This window comes from Hipposideros armiger, unplaced genomic scaffold, assembly GCF_001890085.2.
Source record: "Hipposideros armiger isolate ML-2016 unplaced genomic scaffold, ASM189008v1 scaffold_16, whole genome shotgun sequence".
NCBI lineage: Eukaryota > Metazoa > Chordata > Mammalia > Chiroptera > Hipposideridae > Hipposideros > Hipposideros armiger.
In genome coordinates, this window is record NW_017731366.1 from 3,815,482 (window position 1) to 3,834,444 (window position 18,963).

Below are 18,963 nucleotides of genomic sequence, written 5' to 3' on the forward strand. Positions count from 1 at the left end.
CAACGTCCTCTACAACCAGACTGAAGAACAAAAGGACAGCAACTTGTCTGTTCCCCTTCCCCCAATTCCCCAGCGCTGTTCCCATCCCCCCCAATTCCCCAATTTAAAAAAAAGAAAGAAAGAAAATGTTGCTGGGTACACCTTATGGATATTCAATTTTTATATTGTATGAAAAGGTTTCAATTCACACGTACACACAGAGTCCATAGTAAACTTGCTAATCACTCGTGAGCCTCGATGAGAAATGTGCTAAGATCAGTAACCTAGCACCCTTCAAAGGTTAACATTTATTTTTCATCCAGCATCACTTTCCTAATTCTCTGCCTTTCCTTAATGAGTCAACAGTCTTTCCTTGTAGCAAAGCATTAGTCACTCCGTGGTTCTCCACAAACCAGTCATCACGCATATAAACGTGCCCTTTCCCACGGAGAATAGGCTGAGTCAAGTCAATATAAGGAGGAGGAAAAGCATGCTTTAGAAATGCAGACTGAAGTAAGTCAGGCTTCAGATGGCATGGATTTAAAGAATTTTTACGTAGCACTTAGTACATTTTAAAAGAGCTCTAGTCATCACCTTTCAGGAGTAATCCTAATGTTTTATTTACCTATATAAATACATTAGAAATGAAATTTGGTTTTCAGTCACAAACTCACCTGTGGAAAAAACTTACAGGTGCTTTTCGCAGCCACTGAGAATGACGTCATCCGGTATCTCAATCGGGTGGTCACATTTTGCCTTTCCACCTTCCCAGTAACCCTCCAGCACAGATTACCCTTTCTCGCTCCTCTATTCACTTTCTCAGTCCCAGCTGAACCCACCCACTGGCTTTTAAACACACTCAACTGGCTTCCCCCCTCCTTCCCCTTTCTCCTCACCTACTCCCTCTCTCGCCACCCCTTTAAAGCCAAAAGAGTTGTCAATGCTCAGTCTCAGCATTTCCTTGCCTCCTTTTCCTCCTGACTCAGCCCTCTCGAATCTGGCTTCTAAGCCCATTATCTCTATGCCATTAAAGCCATCCAAGCCCCCCACGCACTGCCTGTCTCAGTCCTTGTGCTTCTTGCTGTTTAGCGGCATCCAATCCTGTTGACCAGTTCCTGCCTCTTCCAACACTCCCTTCCTTTGACTTGTGTGACACACACTGCTCTGGTCTCCCTTCCTCTCTGTAAACACTCTGCAGCCTCCTGTCCGGGCCGTTTTCCTCTATCCAGCCACTGGGTGTTAGAGCACCTCTCTCCCCTCGCTGTGCAATCTCTCCCCAGTCAATCCGTGCTGGTTCTGCAGCTCCAGTAACCACTGCGATGAGGCAACCCCCAAATGTCTATCTGCAGTCCAGGCCTTGCCTCTGAACTCTAGGTTTACTTCTCCCACCATCTGATTCATGCTTCAAAGGCACAAACTCCATTTAAATGAAAACTCATGATTGTCTCCCCTTTGCCCCTGTAAACCACTTGATGTTCTTCCAGCATTCTCTATCACAATAAACGTAGCATCACTCATTCTGTTGCACCAGCCAGAGACCCACTGTTCTCTCCCGCACCCCCATCCAATCCATCACCCAATATTGTGGATTTTACCTTCTCAATTGCTCTCAACTCTGTCTGCCTCTCTCCATTGCCCTAGAGCAGGGGTCGGCAAACTTTTGAGATGGAAGAACTAATCCTGTCCCGCACAGCAATTTAAAAATTATTTGAGAGCCATAAAACAAATGAAATCACCATTATGTGAATACTATCCTTTAAAAATTGTATAAGTGAAACTATGATAATTTTATTTTCATTTTCAATTTTACTTCAGAGCCACATGTACGTACCCAAAGAGTCACATGTGGCTCGCGAGCCAGTTTGCTGACCCCTGAGCTAGAGCAAGAGAGCATGATCTATTATTTAAAATAACGTCAATAAACTGAGATACTCCAGGCCCTTCCGATCTCCCTCTCGCACACTCAGCCAGAACGATCACTGCCAAGCACAGATCTGACGGCACCATCCCCTGCATAAAACCTTACAGTAGCTTCCCATCCTCTTAGCTTAAAGACCAAGCTTCATAACACGGCCCTCACAGCCTCTCATACACAGGTCTCTCCCAGCCTCTCCACCCCATTTTGCCCCACATGCCATCTGCTTCTGTCTGCTGTGCAGAAGGGCCTTCCTCCCATTTCCCACACTTCCTCCTGCCACCGGGTTTTGTGTGTCCTGCTCCTCTGCCCAAAGGGCCCTTTCTCCCCTCTTTACCTAGTGCATGTAGATTTTAGCCTTCTCATTACAGCTCCAATTCACTGCCACAGAAAAGCCTCCTGTCACCTCCCGATACGACCATCCTCAAAGCACCTCAGACCTCTCCTTATAACACTTGTTACAGCTGCTGTCTTGTTTTTTTCTACATGTGATAATTTGACGAATGTCTGTTTCCTCCAATAAATAGTAAGTTTTGTGAAGGGAGCTCCCTCATCCATTCATCCTCAGCCCCTTGCACGTAATAGATGCTCAATAAATATTTACCAAGTAAGTAAACAGCCAAAGTGTGTATCCTCTCAGAAAATTTTTCTCAGGCGAGTGGTGACCAAAAAGCAAAGTAATGAATTCACAGTGATACATTTTAAGATTTAAAAAACATATTCATATAATGACATTTCCAGTGTACCTTTTGTGTCAAATGTATTCTTTGTAAAAATGGTAACTTCTTAAATAAGTTCCTTTCAAAAGTACTATAAGAGATCATTTTATTTAACAAAGAGTAAGGCATTACATGTACATATGTATCATATATATGTATCAAGTACACACAGAGTATAATGGCATATATGTTATAGATAAAACTTCCAATGCAGACATAGGAAAAGTTCTATTTATTACCAAAAGGTTTGCAGTCAAGTGTTGAACCACAACACATGGAACCTGTGTTAAATAATTCCACAAAAGCATTGTAGATGACACCTCAGAATTTTCTAAAAACAGCAAGAAAGTACAGGCACATAGGACAATGGCTAGGATATGCTCAACTTGTACATCCCAAACAAGGTGACCCTCCTTATCACAGACCTGCTACAAGTACGTCAGATCTATTAATATTTGTCCCCATGCAAGGAAAGCTCTACAATGTACAAGCTGTGTGGGAAGCACTCAACATTTAGAGCTGTCTAAAACACTATGGACACATAGAGCCAGCTATCCATGAGATCATGTTAATGGAAGGACAATGTGGGATGAACATGGGAAATGTGTGTGGAACCCTTTCTTATTCCAAGTTCAATTCTAAGATTGAGTAATTATCTCCATCAGTTTCCACCATTGCTGATCTTTCCCCATTGGGCCCTATCGGTCATTACTAGGCAAATTTGGGCCAGTCTTCCTTGATAGCTTCCCAGAAAGGCCCAAAGGTGACCATACTTACTGCTCAGAACAACTGAACAGGTTACCTTGTTGGCAAGTGGCTTTAGAATTTTTGTTTCACTGCTGATACAGTAAATAAGCCAAATTCCATAAACATTGATTCAGAGCATGTTTTCTGTAACAGTATCGACTTAAGCCAAGGACATGCATATTAATTTATACTGCTATCCTATCCTTTAATTTCATGCAAAGATAGTAACAATTTTCTCCTCACTATTGGTTTTGCAGTTTCACTATTTTGTGTATTATATGATCTATTACTGTGACCTACCATGCAGCTACTATCATTTCCTAGAAGTTCTTGAGCTACATTAGAATCACCTAGGAATCTTGTTAAAAATGCCAGGTCTCCCACCCCACCCCAAAACTGTGATTTGGTAAGTTTGGGGTAGTGCCTTGGAATGTGCATTTTATTCGATGTAGCAAGTAATTCGATGTAGGTAGCCCTCAGAACACAGTTTAGGAAGCCTTGCTCTACAGTTGTATAAAATAATAGTTCTGAGGCTTTTTCTAGATCAATATTTCAGTGATTGATAGAGAAGCCTAGAAAGGAAATACATTTGATGGGTATGAGATTACCGAGAAAGGAAGCCATTCATTCACATGTGAAAGTGCCCTCAAAGGGCTGCTGTCAAATTGAGTTTGTCCTATTTTGGACCCACAGCATCTTGTAGGGTTTTCCACAGTTGATGCTAGATAAGGCCTCCTTGTTTATTCACTACTGATTAGGAAATGTAGCACCCTAAAACACTGCCTGGATATTCATAAGGAACATGCCATTCGTTACGATCCTTAGTGATTTCAAAAACCACAGATGCTGTCTACTAAATGTGGCTCCTATGACCTCCTCATGTAATGCTTGTATCCCTCTTTAAGCACATCCTCTGTAATCATAGTTGGCTTTATTACAACTGGCACACACACAGACAAATCAGTAAAACCGTGGAAGGAAATTCAAGTAAAGTTGAGACTCTCAATACATACAAAGAAATTCCCCATGAAGTTAAATAACTTGCCCAAGTTATCAGTCAGTGAGCTCTTAAATAGCATAATCTGGACTTCAACCGAGGTCTGGCTCTGAAGTCACTGCCCTTACCCCATAACCTATGGGCCTATACCAGAGAAAGTTTTCGGTACAACCATGTATGTTGTATTATAACAAGAAGTAAACTTGGATTTCAACATATGTCTTTAAATAAATTATAATTGGCTAAAGACATATTCAGAATTGCAATAAATCTTAGGACAAGATGGAAACCTTCAACTGTTGAATTCCTGTGCTCTTGGGACAAAAGGGATTGTTTGACCACAGAAATTATTATTTTTCATTACTTTATAGTACCAAGTATTAGATCCTACTTTGCATGATGTCCAGGTATCTTTTGGATTGGTCTGTCCTTGAATCTTACTCCTCATCTCTTGCTCTCCATGTCCCACCAGGCTCTCATCACATAGAAAGAGTTACAGCTCCTAGAAGGCATTTCATGACCCCTCTAAGCCTTGGCCCTTTGCATATAAATCACTCAGAATACTCTTCTTCCCTTCACCTTCAAAACTGTTACTCGTCCATCAAAAGTCAACTCACACAGCATCTACTCCAGGAGGCTTTCCTGCTTCCTACACCCCGGTTTACAATAGGTGCCTCTCTCCTGTGCAATCCAGCCTTCCTTACCTCTGGTTTTCAGTTACATTTGACCACTGGAGACACTGGCAGGAGATATGCGGGAGGGAGAAGAGTGAAGCTGGGTTTTTCCCAGCTCTCCTCTGCTTGGTCACTGCAAGCTGACTATGTCCTCCGCCCACAGCCATAGCTCCTATCAGGCAGCATTCTCCATACAAGTCTCTCTCTGTGTCCTAATTGCTCTCGGCCCTTTCCTCTTTGGGCAGAGGAGTGTTTGATGGCCTCCCCATGGTTTCTGGCCCCAGAGTCCTATGGTGCTTTAACTACGCCTTGCCCACATCTGTGTAAATAGTCCCTTTATTAACTCACCTCAATGACCCAGCTTGAGGTGCCATCGGTTTCCTGCCAGGACCATGCATGATACATAGCTGACCCCATCTGGAGTCCATTGGGCTTCACGCCTGTGCTGACTGGACCTTCACAGGCCCATAGTCCCTTCTTAGTCCTTAAGTAAAGAAAGGTCCTCCCTAAGGAGCTTCGGAAGAACTTTCAAATAAAGTCCATTGGCCTCCCTATGGTCATTTGATACCCAGTCTCCTTCCTGGATCTTACACCTAGAAAACCTTGAATCACCTTCATATCCTCAGCTTTCAGCCCATAACTGAGTCCCAAAGCAGGTGCTTTGCAATCTTGCTTCTGAGTTCGTTGATTCTTCCAGCTTCTCTAGGTTCTTATCCTGTGCTCTCCCTCACACATCCCTCGTTATGTCAGTCCTTTTCTGCATTCTTCCTAGAACACCCTTTCTCCCTTCTTCAGCAGGGGCCCAGCTCTCATGTCACCTCCTCCCAGCTAGAAGTAGAATTTCCTCCCCCTAAGTGCTGTAAGGCTTGGCTTTCACTTCTCTAGCAGCACTCTTCAAATTCGACATTGAGCTGTAGAATTGGTAAAATGCTTTATCTCCCAACAAGATGATAAATTCAAGCTCCTTCTGAGCTGGGCTTTGTAACTTCCTCAGATCCAAACACAGTGCCGTACAGCTTATCTGTGCTCAGAAGTATGTATAGGATGGCTGGATGGTTCATAGATAAACTGGGGAATATCCTTTATTGCTTTATTCTTCCTATGGTGGGGCTTCTCAGCTTTACGGTATCTGTCTGGTATCTCATTCTTATTCACCAACTTAGTGTTGACTAAGATTAACACCTTCAAAATTCATCTTTTATCAACATGAATATTTTCAATGCTTGGTGCACAAAAGAAATACAATTACTGTATAAACATTTATATTAGCATTCTGAAAGACTTTCAAGTTGATAAACATGGTAACAGTTTGGGCTCCAATTGCACTAGGGAATTTAGTTTAATTTTCTATAGTTTTTCAGCCAACTGATAATTAAAGAAAGAAACAGATCCAGCTTGGTAGAGAATGTCTTAGCCAAACTGTGGTGCTTTGAATGAATTATTGTGGTAACTGGCAAGTGAGACAATATTTAAATATCCTGTATGCGTTACATGCAAACAAGTTAGTTTCATACACATGATTCATTCCCTCATAGTCTCACTCCATGTGTTATTTTTCAAATGAAATATGATCATCCTTAGAAAGAATTAGTTCCCTGACTTAACCAGAAAGAGATTGTACTATCATGTGAGAATCATTGCTTGCAAGAATGTGCTATGGGCAATAGGCCTATTTAAACGACACATGGTCACTTATGCATATTACTAGACATAATTGCAAAAAAAAATTAAGATATGGGATAACAGCTGGAAAAAAATTTTTAAGTCTTCCTTTTTTTGCCTTTTAAAACTATTTTTAAATTAATCCTATGTCTACAAGTAACCTGGCTTTTACGGAATGATCTAAAGCTAATTATCTAAAGACTGACTTAGGGCCCTACCATGCAGCTACATGAAAGTTCTAAGATTTCCTTCCTAAAACCCTTTCCATGGAATTTTTCCCTGGGGTTAATTTTCACTAGGCTACAATGTAAAGTATTTGCTTACCAGCATCTCTCCACAGTCCTTCATCCTTTTGCTCTCAAATAAGCCTATCATTTTGTCTTGAGTCCCTCACTGTCATTGTGGGCATGTGGGTATGTGGGTACGATATCCTAGCCACTCCTTGTCTCCAATAGTTCCTTCAACTACTTTGCCAAGTGGCCCTTGTAAGTTTTTGTCACATTCTCTTCAAGTGAAACATTTGTATCTGCCTTGAGGAGAAATACTGGTAGCTAATCCCCTGTCTCAGATCCAGAACGATCTATGAACTTAAATATTACCTAAATCAATCATGATTTCAAATCAGCTCAGATATCATAGTTATTTCAAATGTTTCTTTGAGTAAATATGGAAGACTAAAACTGGAAAGATGTACTGTTAATAAATGATGTTGCATTAAATCATCTTTTAATTAAAACCATAGCAAGGAAGCAATGTGATTATAATTTAATGAACTAAAGTCTTTAATAAAAGTAGTGGGGGGGGAGAGATAGTGCTTTGTCACTTTACCTAGTGTCTTCACATAAACTTCTTTATTTTGATTTTTGATCTCTCCACATCCTTGTTAAGGAGGAAAGAGCTATTATTATTTCCTCACTGTTGATCAGAAAACTGTAGTTGAGAAGACTCGAATTTAACGCTTCTGAATTTTTATTCAAAATCTATGAACATTACAATTAGATTCGTTGTTGTTTTTTTTAACTTGAAAACATGGGAAATGGGTGTTCAAAACAAATTTTTAAAATCTAATTTTGGCTTGGGATTTTTGTTGTTGCTTGTTTTTGTTTCCCTGTTTCTCCTCTTGGATCTCCTCTTGGACACTTTCTTCCTCCCCCCAGACAGGCTGCTGTGTGTGCTCTTTGTGACTCAACAGCACGCTTAGTAAACACTCCTGAGCCCCTAGCCCAGGCAGACACTGTGTGAGGCTCTTCCTGCCTCTCTAGGAAAGCATAGCACACGGAAAAGACGTGCCCTCAGTGCTGTACCTGAAGTAACTGCAGAGTGCAGAGGTTGCACAAAGGAAGCACCTTGTTTATGGAAAATTTAAATTTGCAAAGAACGTCACTAGCTTTAAGTATGCTCTAAAACAGATGATGTCTAGTAAAACAAAGCAGAACAATGAAATCATTTTCTTGATAGTGATTGTCAATACCTCTTGAGTTCCTGCTTTCCCTACCCTCTGCTGTGCACAGTACCAGCCACCATGAAGCTTCTCAGAAGATGGGAGATGCTTCCCAACACTGATGTCTCAGATCAAATGTCACCTCGAATGTCCAAGCTCTTTCCTGACCACTTAAATGCATGTGCTCCAACCCCCAAGTCACTCACTCCCTATTCTATTTTCATCATAACCCTGTTGCTATCTAACAATAGATTTGATATGCTTTCAGGTATTGACCTTACTCTGAGATTGATAATAAATATCCAATTGAATAATCATCAGACAAGCAAAAAAGAAAAGCAAAACTAGCCTTAATAGGACTTTGCTTATGAAAGCTATACGTATCATACATTTCATTATTCTTACCCTGCAAATGTCATAAAGGTAGACAAATCCACCTATCTGAGGTAGTTATTTGACCTACATTAGAAAAGAGTAATGGTAGAGTGGGAAGGATAGGTTGTGTTCATATGACCAAATAGGACTGTCCAAGTTTCCAAGTAATAGAACAAATTTCATTGCTTTCAAGATGCTGTGGAAATTAAACATAAATGTATATAAGTAAATATTGTCATACTCCCCAGAAATCAGATGCTTTCATATGAATTTGAAGAGGGAATTTTATGTAATTGGTAAAGAAAATGAAATTCTTCAGTGTGATGCCTTAACTTCTGATATGGTAATGGAGCTTCTAATTCTATAATTATGTGTAATTATAAACACTCTACTTCAATGTCAAATGAATCCATTCATGCAACAGATATTTACAGACTCCCTACTATGTGCCAGGCACCGTGTTAGATGCCTGGTGGCATCACAGTGAACAAAGATGCTGCTCTCAAGGAGCTTTCAGTTGAATGGGGAAAAAGGATATTGATCAGATAAACGCTAATAACAATCTACAAATAATGATTCCTGATATAAAAGAAACACGCCAGATTGCTATGAGAACTCAGAACAGGTGAAACCCCTCTGGTTTGGGTTTGTGGAAGGTGTCCCAAAGGAAGCAACAATTGACTTGAAACACGAAATGATTTGTTGTTGACTAGGCCAAGATGGGGCTATGGAGCGTGAAGAGAGAGGATGTGTGTTCCAGAGAATGGAAATAGCATCTTCAAAAGAGCTGAGTGAATTTGCCTGTGCAGCTGTTATGGCTTTAGGACAACATGTCTTTTGGAGTACTGCATTGACTTTTGCTGCCAAATAGCTAAATATACTTGGTTTGTGATTATTTATGAAACTGTATTTCTAAGCAGCTTATGTGCACAAAGTACCACGAGACAAAGGAGTTAAAGCAGAGAAAGCTGGCTATCTGGATGAACCTTAGAAACTGCTAACCAGATGCTCCTTTTGTGAACTCTGTTCCTTTTGAAAATCTCCGTGAGGGCTTTCAACACTTCCCCATCATCATATCTAAACTGCGCATTCTTTTAGGGACGAAGGGGGAGAGGTTAACTAAATTCATATTTATTAGCCCACTTTTCAAATATGCTCACTGGGTTCTGGTTCACCGGACAATTCTGACTTTTGATCGTTTGCCAAATAAATAATGGGAAATAAATGGTTTGATCATTCTGTTACCTTCCACAGTTGTAAATCAAGATGGCCAGCCTCTCATAGAAGGAAAGCTTAAAGAGAAGCAAGTCAGATGGAAGTTCATCAAAAGGTGGAAAACGCGCTATTTCACGCTGGCTGGGAATCAACTTCTGTTTCAAAAAGGAAAGTCGGTGAGTTCTTTCGGCATCTTTTACACTTGCATCTTTGAGGTCTTGATCTCTCCACCAACCAGCTAGGCATTTTGTCCTGAGTTCAAATGCCAATGGTTTTTCCATCTCCATTTTGCAATTTTACAGTGTCGTTTTATTACATAAATTCTTTTCACTGTCTATTCCGTTCGGTTCTTTGTTCATTGGTTCACTGTCCCTCTTCTGCTTATTCTGGGAGCTTTCTTCTTGTTGTTGTTGTTGACTTAAGTTTTAGAAGATGAACTGCAGAAGGAGTAGCTGGTACCTTTGACTGGAACACTGCCTTTTGTTCCTGTGCATCACCTACGTAAGTTTATGGCTTGTGATATTGACTCTGATTTCTTTTATAACTACAGGCTATATTTAGAGGTGGGGATCAGAGGAAGGGGAGTTGTAGGCGGGGAGGAAAATGTAAAAAAAGATGTATTTTAAGGACCTTTTGTAGTCGACATAGTTCAATTCTGATTAGGGGAAAACATTACTATCTTTCATTCATTTAATATCCACTTAATGAATAAAATAGGATTCTAAAAGAATTACTAAATACTCAGTTGATATAATATTCAATTGGAACTAGGATGCTCAGTAAATATCTGTATTCTGAATTTTCAGTGGGAAATCTCTGAAATAGCATTCTATTTGCCATCAGCAATGCAAAGTTATCCCCTTCTTTTCAAATTGGTTTTATTTATCATTAAGCTCTACTGTTCTGGATCAGGGAAATGAAACCTTGCCCAATGTCTTGACTATGTTGAAATATAATAATAATAGTTTAGCACATGCCATCCTGGATTACCTCAAACAATCCTTTGAGGTCAGGACTGTTATTGCCATTTTACAGACGGAAAAACTGAGGCTCAAAGAGACCAATTGGCTTGACCAAGGATAGAGCCAGTAAGGATAGAGCCAGGAAGGGTAAAACTGGACTCAGGCTCAGGCAGCATGACACCAAAACTTGTTCTTAAGTGAGTATGGTGTCCTGCCTCCTATCTACAATTCATTTAAATAGAGAGCCAGTGATAAAGCCAACTGTGTCTAAATTAATTAATGACAGGTGTTAAATTACTTAAATAAAACAATACACTAGAACATATGCACTATATCTTTACAGTACTTGTTATAAAAATTTATTTGAATTCATTACTCAGCAGGAATCAAGTATGGTGTATGTGAGTTATGACAAATTCCAATCAATGCTCTTTTAATTAATAAAACTTCATGTGAACTCTTTGAATGAAAAACACTTTGGTGACACCTACTCTGAATTCATTACTTTCTTCATCTGTGTGTATTATAAAATATGCAGATGGACTTTTCCACGGCTGAAGATATTTTTGAAAGGGAAGTGCAATAGTGTGTTCAATTTAGATAGTTATTGGAGTTTTAAAGAAATATTATATTTTAGTGTAGGTTCGCATTGAAGCATTTTTAAGTGTTTAAAATGACCACCTGAATTTCCTAGTTTTAGTAAAAAATCAGTAATAGAGGTTAAAATGTAGGATTTCTCAGATCCCTTGAAACAAAGCAGAATTAGTGCATAAGACTGTTTTTCCTGAACTTAAATTTAAGATGTTTTATACTTCTGAATTCAGAGCTTTTTAATAAAGTTTAGATCATAAGCTATTTTATCACTGGCTAACTTTTCTGACATCTTTATTGAGAAATAGTGGTTTGACATCCCAGAAATCTGACAGAACATGTGGCTTAAATATTGGGAAATAATTTAATATCCTATGAGGACCACAGCAAAATTTCTCTCATCCCCAGGGGCACAGTAACCTAGCAGTGGTCAGCAGTCCAGTTCAAGCTTCAACCACATCATAAAGGGCCTTTCTTGTAAATGAGGAAAATGTACATTTTTAAGTAACAACTGAAAGACTATAGTGCTATTTTCTACTTTTACATTCTTAAGGTCCTAATCTCCACCAACCAGCCAGGCAACAGTGTTCTTTGCCTTCATGCCCATTTCTACATTGGTTAATTCACTGTCCCTTTTTAGATAACTATAGTAACATTTCTTTCTTGATCAGTTCCTCTATGTATCAATTTCTGCACTATAGAATTATAATTCAAAATTATACTGTAATTTCTGTTAAACTGTAAATATTAAAATTAAAAGATCACATCTCCCTTTTAAGTTTAACCATTTGAAACCTAGAGGATATTATACTAAGTGAAATAAGTCAGACAGAGAAAGACAAATGCCATGTGATTTCACTTATATGTGGAATCTAAAACACGAAATAAACAAAACAGAAACAAACTCATAAATATAGAGAATAAACTGATGGTTGCTAGATTTAAGAGATGGTTGGGGGAATGGATAAAAAGGGTGAAAGGGATAAAATATCATAGCAATTTGACAGCCAAAACCATTCAATTCAAAAAATACATAAATTAGTTCTTCTTTAACAGAAATGTTTACATTATTTCATTTTTCCTTGAAGCCATATTTTTGTTCTATGTCTCCTGCAGCATTTTATCATGATCATTTTGCACTGCAATAAAACTATGTATATAAATTGAAATTTAATTATTTTAATTTTTTGTAACCATCAGTCTCTAAATGTTGAGATTTTTACGTTTACCTTTTTAAATATCACATCATTTATGAAAAGCCATAAGTACAATACCAAATGTAATAAATAGTTATTAACCATGAGAAAGTGAATGCTGTTGGAAATGCATCTCTTAATGAAATAGATGGGGAGTGATTATGTTGCCTTGTTTGAAGGATGCTTCCCTGGCATCAATCTGAACTGCTTTGTTTGTTTGTCTGTTTGTTTGTTTGTTTGTTTGCTTGTTTGATGCTTTTGAGATTTTTCCAAGTTGTATAATCCATCATAGAAAGTTTGAGATGAGGAAAAAAAAAAGAAAGTTTGAGATCAGGGAGAAGGGTGTCTCTCCATTGTAAAGTAAGAGAAGGAGAGGTGGAAAAGGAGAATTGGCAAGATCTTCAACCACAGGTACATGCTCCAGTAGACAGAATGGATTCAGGGATATTAAAGACCTGAAATTGCTTTAAAGGAGCATCTGATCCCTAAACCATTCCTGCTGGCCTATTGTGTCGGGCCTGTGTGGTAGAGACCCTGAAGCCTCTGCTTTGAAGCAAGGAAAATGTAAATCATTAAATACTCCTCAACTTAATTATTATAAACAACTCATGCTTCCAAAGCTCCACAGAGTTTCCAAAACAGTTTGATCTCCTTAAACATTGAAACCTTGTTTATTCAATTCACACCCGTTTCTCAGAGATAGCACAAAGGAAAACTCAATTTCATGACTCCCAAATTATCTGATTTGGAGTTAATAGCACTCCAAATTGTACTGTTGCATTTTGCTCTATTAATATAGAGATACTATCAAGAGAAAATGACATAAAATCAAAGAAATATGAAGTAAGCATTTTTTTCCCCATCCCACTCATAATAATGTCCTATAAATTGGCTATCTTTTGCCAATTTATGATACAATAACAAAGGACCAGTTGCTCACTCTTTCCGTTGTTCTAATGACTCTTTGAGCCTCAGTGCCCAGGATAATCAGGGTCTTGAGCCATGTGAAGTGAAGGGATTCTGGCCCTCTTGGAAAATTCTCCAGCAGCCAGAGATCTTTCCATACCCTGGGAGCCAGCTCATGATCTTCCCTTCCCATATGCATTTCAGAAAGACGATCCTGATGACTCCCCCATAGAACTCAGCAAAGTACAGAGTGTGAAAGTTGTGGCCAGGAAACGCAGGGACCGCTCTCTCCCTCGGGCTTTCGAAATCTTCACAGACAATAAAACCTATGTTTTCAAGGCCAAGGATGAGAAGAATGCAGAAGAGTGGCTCCAGTGCATCAATGTGGCCGTCGCCCAAGCAAAAGAGAGGGAAAGCAGAGAAGTGACCACATATCTCTAGGGACCTGGAAGCTGACCTCACACCAAACGTATACCGTGGGCATTGCCTTAGCATTGCCAATGTCAAGAAAACAAGATAAAATTCACCAAGGCATGTTGCTTTTTATTAAATACCAGTGGAATAGTTTTCCCTGAGAAGCAGGCCCTAAAAGTGGCAGGATTCTTAGTACATTTTGTATCCTAATGGCTTTTGTATTAACACCAGGACACACCTATGTGATGCATACAGGAAAAGGAGCAATGGATGGCGTGGGGCCAGAAAGGGGAGAGCCGGCATCTAGGACCTTCTGTAAATATGTCATTCTGCATTGTAAGAGAACAACTTTAAAAGATACCTGAGCCACCTATCCTGAGGAAAGATTAGGCACTTCAAAGAAAACCACAGCCTGTCAGGTGTATTAAAAGAAAGAAAACAAAAAACTATTAGGAAAAGTCAAATTAATAGACACTGAGGAAAACCATGTAACTTACTTATAGACATATAATTACATGTATCCTCTTCTAAGGTGAATAAAGCTGGCATGTGATAAAATGGTTCTCAAGTTAAGCCAGTTATGTAATTAAATGTCTGTCTTCAGACTACTTATCTGATTATTTTTTTTAGGGTTGTATGATGTGATCTAAAGTTTCGAAACCATTTTCTCCACCTTCAAAATTTGTTCCACTTTCATGAAACTTTGAGATTTTAAAATTTTGTACTTTTCTTCTTTGTAGTCAACATTTCAGTACCTCCAAATTACAAAAATTTGTTGTGTTTTGCCATTACCCATAATTTTTTTTTTTTAGAATTAAGCTGTGGTAAGCAGAATTCTAGGATGACTCCCACACCCTGGTATAACCTTCTCCCCTTGAGTGTGGTGGGAACTGTCACTTGCTTCTAACTAATGGAGTATGGCAAAAGGAATAGAATAGTCTCCCCCATGATTATGTTACATTACATGGCAAAAGTGAAGAGAATTTGCAGATATAATTAAGGTCCTTCATCAATTGACTTTGAGATAATCAAAAGGATATGATCCTGGGTGGGCCTGACCTAACCAGATGAGCCCTTTAAAAGAGACTCTCTCCTCCACTGACCTGGAATAAGCAAGCTACCATGAGTTCTGCAGCTTCGAGGAAATAAGTTTTGCCAACAAGCAGTGAGCTTGGAAAAGGACCCCAAGCCCTAGATAAGAGCTCAGCTCCAGCCCAAAATTCGCAGCTTTGCAAAACCCTAAGCAGAGGACAGCTAAGCTATGCTTGAACTCCTGACCCATAGAAGCTTTGGGATAATAAATACATGCTATTTTAAGCCTCTAAGTGTGTGGTAATTTGTTACATAGCAACAGACAACTAATACAGAAGCTAACTGGGAATACACATAAAGGATAATTTTTTTTTCCTTGAAATTTATGAACTATGTTGTCTAGCATAGAAACCTAAAGAAAGATTATAAGTAGTCAATCCCCTTAATTCTACCCTGACTCTATTGCTAACTCACTAAGATAGAAAATATAAAAGAGGCCAAGTTTGAGGAAGGAAATAATACAATTTCAACATGTAAAGTTTAAAGGTATTGTGTGTCACAGAAGTTATTACAAGTTGGAAATAGAGTTCTGGAGATCAAAATTTGGGCTTATTGGATATATAGATGTCCCCGAATGTGTGAAATTAGATGAAATTACTCAGGGAGAATAAGGCAAAAGATCTAATAAGGGCTTCCTAGGGACACCCAGCATTTAAGCAAAAGCAGGCTGGATGGGCTGTTCGTGCTCAGAGATGTTATAGACCAGGGAAAATAATGTCCCAAAAGCCAAATAAATAAGGTTTTCAGGAAACAGGGAGAGATCAACCTTGTGAAATCCTGAAGAGTAATCACTTGAGATAAAGAATGACTTTTGCAATTGGGAAGAAGCAATTGCTATCATTGCACTGGTAAGAACAATTTGATTGGAATGATGAGGTAATAGTAACATGTCAGTGGGTTGAAGAATCAACAGAAGGATAGGAATTTAAAGCAATAATTAGACTCTCCTTTCTACAAAGTGGGGCCAAGATCAAGGGGCTGAGATGTTGAAAGTGTTTTACTGTTTGTTTTAAAGATGAATTAGACTTAAGGGAAAGGGGTTTAAAGTATAGAAAGAAAGAGGAAAGATAATTTTGCTTGAGCAGTTCCAGAAGTAATGAAAAAGCATTAAAACTCCTTTATGCTGCAGCAGTTGATGGAGCAGCTACTAAGCAACAGGAACCATGCTTGGCCTAGAGACAAAAATAGCAGAGCCAGTTCCTCCTCTCAAGGAACTGACGGTATAGTGGAGGTGACAGACGTGCACAACAAAAATTGAGATGCTATGTGGCAAGTGCCTTGACTGAGGTTTGCCTAGGGTCCTATGGAGGCACAGGAGAAGGCACCGCTGGAGTTGGCTTTGAACTCTGTGTGGGCTTCCTCCCTGCTTCCCTGGGGTGTCAGAGAACGAGCTTGTTTTAAAGAACTCATAGGAGTATCGTGGGCAGACAAGGAGCAAATAGTCAGTAGAGGGAACCACCTTGCAAAGACAAAAGAGAGAGAGGGAATATGGTCCGTTTGCAAAACAGCAAGTCCTTATCTTGGATTGGAACCTAAGGGGTCTGTTGGGGAATGGTGCAGAGTGATGCTGGAAAGGCCTGCGGGGCCATCGCATAGAGGGCTTGGTTCCATACTAAGGATCTTGGACTTTTCCTTCAAGATGGTAAAACACCATTAAAAGGTTTTAAGAAGATTTGCATTCAGAAAAAATAATTTTGATAGTGGTACAGAGAATGGATTGTAAGGATATAACAAATTATAACAGAGAGATAATTTGGGAAGGTTCTTGGAAGGTGGTGAGGACCTGGATTGATATTGCAGTAGAGGAGGAGGTAGGGGGGAATGGAAATACAGGAAAAATATTAAATTAGTAAACTGGACAGGACACTGGTGGATTGGATGGAGCTGGGGTGTAGGAACAGTGAGAACAGAGTCTCTGATGGTTCCTACTGCTGTCTTGGGAAATTCAATGAATGATGGTGGAATTCAGAGATAGAAAACTCCAAAGCAACATTTTGAGAGGTGGGGCAGATGGTAAACTTAATTTTAATGTATACATTCAAAGTATAGATGAGTGATTCCTCTTGGACTAGAGGGACGCCTCCTGCTTTGAAGTTGGTCCAGAAAAGGGTAAGAATAAAAAATACTTGTAAATGATTCTCTAAATATAATTTTTAAATCTACTAGTTCATTCTTTTCAATTTTAACAGTCAGTGAGTAATTCGAGACGGTTTGATCAACTAGAAAAAAACTGGGAACTGACAAATAGAAATAAAGTGTTTAGTGACATTATGTTAGTTTATTTCAAATGCCAATAATGTGCTCAAACTTTTCACAGCAGAGAGGTTACAGTAAAATATTGGTTACGTACTGATTCAGTTTTCACTGACTGCTTGTCCTAAGAAAGACTGACCCTACCAGCTCAATTCAGAGGGAAAGAATTATCTTTGCTACTTGATATAAAGTCCTTATAATCTCATTAATGGAATGCCTTTCTAGGTTAGAACACAACTCTCAGAGTCTTTGAACTTGATCTAAAAAGAAGTAAATGTATGAAGTGTAAATAATGATCTTTCTGATCGTGGTGCAGTAATTCCAAATGCAGGCAAATTCTCCCGGGTTCAGAATCACACTAGGAATTTCAGAATCATCAACTTCCCACTGATATTTTCCTCATTGGCACCCCTGTTGCTGGCTGGCTGGCTTACCACAGACAAGCCTCTCCCAAGAGGGTTGTCATTCCTGATCCTGACCTAAGAAGAAACCACTTTTCTAAACATGTTTAAGCCTTTAAAAATGTTGGTGAACAAAAATGAATATAATTACAATCATGAACAGAAATTCAACTGGTTTTCATTTTTTTATTTCATTTTGACTCTTTTTCCCACCCAGATAGCTGTAGAAACATAAATGTTTATGTACGAGAATCTCATCTGATTATTTCTTGAGAACCTGGAGTTTGGTAAAAAAAAAAAAAATGTTCAATACTTTTCCAATACTGGGTTTTCTAGAAAATCCTTAGCTGGTGAAGTTGAGGGACATTTACTGGGTCATCTTCAATTCATCTGCTTTAAGTTGAAGATGATCCCTTTGAGCCTATTTATTATGACTTATACTCAGGCATAAATAAAGATTGCCTGGTTGAAAAGCATTTCCCATTTTAGGAAACAATTCTGAGATGAGGTGAGAGAATACGTGAGCCAAATTTAAGGTGTATGAAAGAGAAATAAACATCCTTAACACTTCAGTCAGGAATTTTATTATTATTATTATTATTATTATTATTATTATTATTATTATTAGTTTCAAGTGTACAAAACAATGCAATAGTTATCCTTTTTACCCCTCACAAAGTGACAACTCCCTTCCTCCATCCACTGCCCCCCCACCCCCGATATCATACATATCTATTACAATTCCATTGACTCCATTCCCACACTATACTTCACATCCCATGACTATATATGTATTAAATTATAGTTAACATATAATATTATTCAATGGCAGCTTCAGATGTATAGTGCAGTGGTCAGGCCTCTACACCGTCCATGAAGTGGTCTCCCTAACAAGACATGAGACCATCTGGCCCCCTAAATAATTTTTACAACAGTATTGATTATATTCCCCAAACTGCCTTTTCTATCCCTGAGGCTATATTGTAGTTACCAATTTATGTTGTCAGGATTTTAAATGCTAGGTTTAACTGCTCCAGTCAGGATTTCCAATCCCCAAAATCTAACTGAGTTTTCATGTGAAAAACCCAAGATGTCATCTTGTTCCAGAATAGGACCAGGGTGCAGACCTCTTGGGGCCATTCCTCCCCTAAAGGTTCTTCTGAAAGACAAAGAGGCTGGAAAATTAGGGAGATTTCTACCAAGGCAGCGGAGTCTAGAGAAAGTGACACAGGGTCCAGGCATGGACACATGAGGATTCAAATCCTAGCTCTGCTAAAACTAAATTACGAACCTGAGCAAATTACTCATTTCTCATCTCTAGGTTGGGGATAATGATATCTATGGAACAGAATTGGTATGAGGCTTAAATATCATGTAAAAGCATTCAGCAGAGAGTCTTTAACTTAATAGGTGCTTGATAAAGA

The 18,963-nt window shown here is 39.0% G+C and overlaps 1 protein-coding gene across 6 annotated transcripts in view; it reads left to right on the top strand.

The window, feature by feature from the left end:
• The window catches only part of VEPH1 (ventricular zone expressed PH domain containing 1), a 266,782-nt gene that overhangs the window by 195,056 nt on the left and 52,763 nt on the right, over positions 1 to 18,963 (top strand). For 5 of the 6 annotated variants that reach the window (XM_019627252.1, XM_019627261.1, XM_019627266.1 and 2 more), the window contains 2 exons: positions 9,764 to 9,900; positions 13,584 to 15,110. In XM_019627252.1, the coding sequence (XP_019482797.1) occupies positions 9,764 to 9,900; positions 13,584 to 13,820 (374 nt within the window). In that variant the 3' untranslated portion in view covers positions 13,821 to 15,110. Of the gene's footprint in view, positions 1 to 9,763; positions 9,901 to 13,583; positions 15,111 to 18,963 lie in introns of those variants that run through there. The other variant, XM_019627273.1, reaches the window with a different exon arrangement.